The sequence below is a fragment of the Arachis ipaensis genome, chromosome B10 (assembly GCF_000816755.2).
Source record: "Arachis ipaensis cultivar K30076 chromosome B10, Araip1.1, whole genome shotgun sequence".
Taxonomy (NCBI): domain Eukaryota; kingdom Viridiplantae; phylum Streptophyta; class Magnoliopsida; order Fabales; family Fabaceae; genus Arachis; species Arachis ipaensis.
In genome coordinates, this window is record NC_029794.2 from 112,967,704 (window position 1) to 112,972,358 (window position 4,655).

The 4,655-nt window shown below is 29.4% G+C and overlaps 1 protein-coding gene across 1 annotated transcript; it reads left to right on the top strand.

The window, feature by feature from the left end:
- On the top strand, positions 347-2,842 carry LOC107620884 (endoglucanase 16). Its single transcript, XM_016322981.2, has 8 exons — positions 347-910; positions 995-1,207; positions 1,299-1,499; positions 1,578-1,655; positions 1,743-1,892; positions 1,991-2,099; positions 2,171-2,334; positions 2,463-2,842. Exons 1-8 carry the CDS (start codon positions 599-601, stop codon positions 2,784-2,786), a joined length of 1,551 nt encoding a protein of 516 aa, XP_016178467.2. The 5' UTR covers positions 347-598; the 3' UTR covers positions 2,787-2,842.

Here is a 4,655-nt window from a genome sequence, read left to right on the forward strand (position 1 = left end):
TAATTTAATTATTCGTATTATTTTTGTATAAAAATAATAAATTAAAATTTTTAAATAATTTAATATATTTGATTAAATATAATTTAATAATTTTTAATTATTTTTACGTAAAGATGACTGTACATAAATTTTCGTTATAAAAATGTGATGAGAACAAAGCTGCCGTGGTTATTTACTAAATAAAGAATAATATGACTAATCTTAGGTAAGAATATGGTAAAGCCTGCAAGCTAATAGAAATTAAAGTTGAAATAAACCGTTGGCTTCACCAAGAAATTTAGGAAGGATGGTTTAGTTTGTTGATTTGGGCACCGCATGTTAAGAATAGTATAATGTGTAAATTGGGTTCATTCAGGAGGTTGTAAACTACTCTCACAAAAAAACCAAAAGCCTTAACCCCTCTTTCTCTCACAACCATCCCCTACTTTTCTTTCCATCAATTAGCACAAACAAAAAAAACAAACTCCCCCATCACTTTTCCCGCCAAACACAAACTAAATCAGTTATTCCACTTCTTGGTTCATTGTGAACACAACAACTAAAACAACTTTGTTTTTTTCTTCACATATAAAGTCCAACCCTTAACCCTAAGTGCTTCATGCAAAGAAACAAGTCACTTTGTGTTTGCCCCATTTTGAGTACTCTTCAATCTAGTGTCTTATTCGTGATGGGTAGCAGTACTACTACACAAAGATCACATTGTTGGCATTATTGGGGCATCATTGTAGCATGGCTTACATTGTTGGAAATGAAGATGATGGTGCATTATGTGAATGGTGAACTCAATTACAAGGAGGCTCTCACCAAGTCATTAATATTTCTAGAGGCACAAAGATCAGGAAAACTCCCTTCCAATAACAGGGTACCTTGGAGAGAAGACTCAGCCCTAGATGATGGAAAACTAGCTAATGTATGTGTAACTATAATGCATCTCAAATACAAACATAGAAAAGTAATAATAATATATTTATTTATTTATTTATTATGTACGTAGGTGGACCTTGTTGGAGGTTACTATGATGCTGGGGATAATGTAAAATATGGCCTCCCAATGGCTTTTACTATTACAACCCTATCATGGGCTGCAATTTTTTACAAATCAGAATTAGAAGCTACAAATGAAATGGGGAATGTTCATGATGCCATTAGATGGGGCACTGATTATTTTCTCAAAGCTAGTTCTAGACGCAAAAGATTATATGTCCAGGTATATATATCTAAGCAGAGCCTTATAACGTAATAATTAATGTTTTTGCAAATAAAAAGTTGCAATATATGTATATATTATTATTTTTCAGGTAGGGGACCCGGAAGAGGATCACCATTGTTGGGTTCGACCGGAAAATATGAAGACGAAAAGAACGGTTTTGAAGATTGATAGTAACACGCCAGGGACTGAGATTGCAGCTGAAACCGCGGCGGCAATGGCGGCTGCTTCTATCGTTTTTAGGGACTCTGATCGTAAATATTCACATAGTCTCCTTAACAAAGCGAAATCGGTAAGTTACAATGTTTTGTTATATATAATTAAACACAATCATGCTCTTATTTTAATTTGTATCTTATTTTATTGGCAGCTTTTTGTATTTTCGAAATCACACAAAGGAACCTATGACGGAGAGTGTCCCTTCTACTGCTCTTACTCAGGCTATAATGTAATAATTTCCTATCAATCTTATCAAGTGACTGTTATATATATATATGATGATGTGGTTGTTTATAATAATTATTGGATAATACAGGATGAACTTATGTGGGCAGCAACATGGTTATACATGGCTACGAGGAAGCCTGCGTATTTGAAGTACATAGAAGAAGAATCGATAAGTGCTAGCGTAACAGAATTTAATTGGGATCTTAAATATGCAGGAGCCCAAATCCTTCTTACCAAGGTTAACTAGTTCTTTATTTATTTATGAAAAAGTGTTTTAATTAATTGGTGTGTATCTTATTAATTAACACCACGTGTGTTGGTGTTGCTACTCCTCAGTTACATTTTGAAGGAACAAAGAATTTGGACACATTCAAAGTTCATGCCGATAGTTTCATATGTTCAGTTCTTCCGGAAAGTCCCTATCATCAAATTAACTTATCCCCTGGTTAGTAATATTAATATCAATGGCTTCTCTTTTATATGTATGTGCGTTTTAATATAATTAAATATATATAGGTGGGTTCGTTCATTTGAGAGATGGTGCCAACACACAATATGCTACCGGGACAGCATTGTTGTTCACTGTGTATGGTGATTTGCTTGCCAAACATAAACAGAAAATCACTTGCGGAGACAAACAATTTGATCCCTCTCACCTCCTCTCCTTTGCTAAGATACAAGTTAGTTTTATCATTATTATTATTATTAACACTCTTGTTTGAGTTCCTTTCTTTTTCTTGAACTAATATTATGTTCTATTTTATTGTGTTTGAGAGCTCTTTTTTCTAATTGGAAAATATTACTGCAGATGGATTATATACTAGGGAAGAACCCTGAAGGAAGATCATACATGGTAGGGTTTGGGAAGAACCCACCAACACAAGCTCACCATAGAGGTGCATCCATGCAAAAGTTGCCAAAGGATGAAGAAGTAAACTGTCCCACGAGCTTCTCAAAATGGTTGAATAAAGACCAACCTAACCCCAATGAGCTCACCGGTGCTATTCTTGGTGGACCTGACGGCAATGACAAGTTCAAAGACAAGCGTTGGGAATCTGTTTACACTGAGCCATGCACATACATTAATTCTCTAGCAGTTGGACCTTTAGCCAAGCTTGCATCTTTGTCTTAATTAATAAAAGTCTTAGTTACTAGTAACTTGCTTGGAATGCTAAAAATTAGAATTCACTCGAGAATTGAATTCTTTTTCTTGTTTTAAAATAACTAAAAATGAATGATACAAATTTTTTTGAGAATTTTAATTTTAATTTTTTTATTTATAAATTAGATAAAAAAATTTGGAATTTCAAATTAATTCCCACACCCTTTAAATTTAGACTTAATTTGATAAAATTTTTATTTTTTAAAAATAGTTTATAAAAGTTAGTTTTTAAAAGGTTATAGCATATGTATTTAATAAATTAAATTAAAAATAACTTTTAATAAGCATAAATAACAACAAATGCGTTTGATAAAATAATTTTTAAAATTTAAAAATATTATAATAAACATTAATATAAGAATTAAATTTACATATTAATTAATGTATGAGATTATATTAGATCTTTAGTTTTAATAAGCACAAGTCAACTTTAAAAAATTCTCTCTTATATACTTTTAAAAATACCTCTAACTTTTAAAACTAGAAGCACAAAGTACATAAATCTCTTGATTTACTAAACATAAAATAAGATATTTGTACTTTTAAAAAACACAAATACCTTTTCAAAAAGTTTTATTAAATCAAGCCTTAATATGTCAAATATAAAAAATATCCTTATTTACAATTAATATTTTTTTTTTCAAAAATAAAATTATAAAAGAAATTTAATTCATATAAAATTTATTCTAAATTAAAAATTGAATTCTATTCTATTAATATATTATATATTGGTTAAAATAATATTAAGAAGATGACAAAATTTTATATTTATTTTGATTCCAAGTCACGATTAAACACTTTTTTTAGAGAGATATCTGTCCCCATACTTAGTTATTATAGGATTGATGACAATACTCTCTTAGAATATAATGAAACCAATGAATTTCTTAGTTAGCAACAATAAAAATTCTTAACTCTCTTAAACAAGAAAAACTCTCAATAGTTAAAATACACACTTGATTAGTGTGTTTTTAATAGCGACAAGAGTTTATTTATATATATTGCACATAATAATTATAATTTTATTGTCAATAGATACAATGTTTTAAACATACACCATTTTTTAAAGAGTTGGGTCTCTTTAATCAAAGATATAATCTTTTAAACATACACTATTTTTAAAGTAAATTTAAAATAAAAGTATTTTTTTTAAAAAGAATAAAATTTTTTTTTCTCGTATTAAATGATTTCAAACAAACTCTTACTTTACCACATATATAGCTAGATCCATATAGTTTGTATAGTTATTAGTGTTTTAAGTATTTGGCATATATGATAAGATATGGTGATAATTAATTAGATTAGATAATAGATGGATTTGTGTTTGCATATGACGATAATGCTGAGTTGTAGAGTTGTAATGTATATTAAGTGTAAACACCTGCCTATTAGATGAATTTTGCTAACAATTGATTATGAGTAATAAACCATGATAAGTGATTAATTTCTGAATTTGTGAAAATTATTTCTGCTGGCAGGGTCTCTGCAGAAGCCAATTAACATGCTGGCATTATTCAAGAATATTATGTTAGAGTATTAGTGAAATTTTCTTATGGGACCAATTCGTATACATTATATTCCTCTATTAATTACTAGTAAATAATTTCAACAAAGATAATAATGACTTCTTTCGCAGGGGTGTAAGCGATGATCGTTCTTGTTAGTTGAGAATACAAAATAGTCAGTCTCATTCTGAAATAAGATTGAAAGAACATTCCTGGTGTATTTATTTGCAATAAGAACAATGAATTTTATACTCATATAATAAAAAAAGGTTTTCATTCATTGTGTTGTCACATTCTTCTTTACCGGGTAATATATATATTATGTAAAATTTAC

Excerpts from the sequence above, each read along its gene's own strand:
- LOC107620884 (XM_016322981.2), top strand. The coding sequence starts at position 599 with ATGCAAAGAAACAAGTCACTTTGTGTTTGCCCCATTTTGAGTACTCTT. Across the intron at positions 911-994 it reads ATGATGGAAAACTAGCTAAT|GTGGACCTTGTTGGAGGTTA; the intron begins GTATGTGTAACT and ends TTATGTACGTAG. Across the intron at positions 1,893-1,990 it reads CCCAAATCCTTCTTACCAAG|TTACATTTTGAAGGAACAAA; the intron begins GTTAACTAGTTC and ends GCTACTCCTCAG.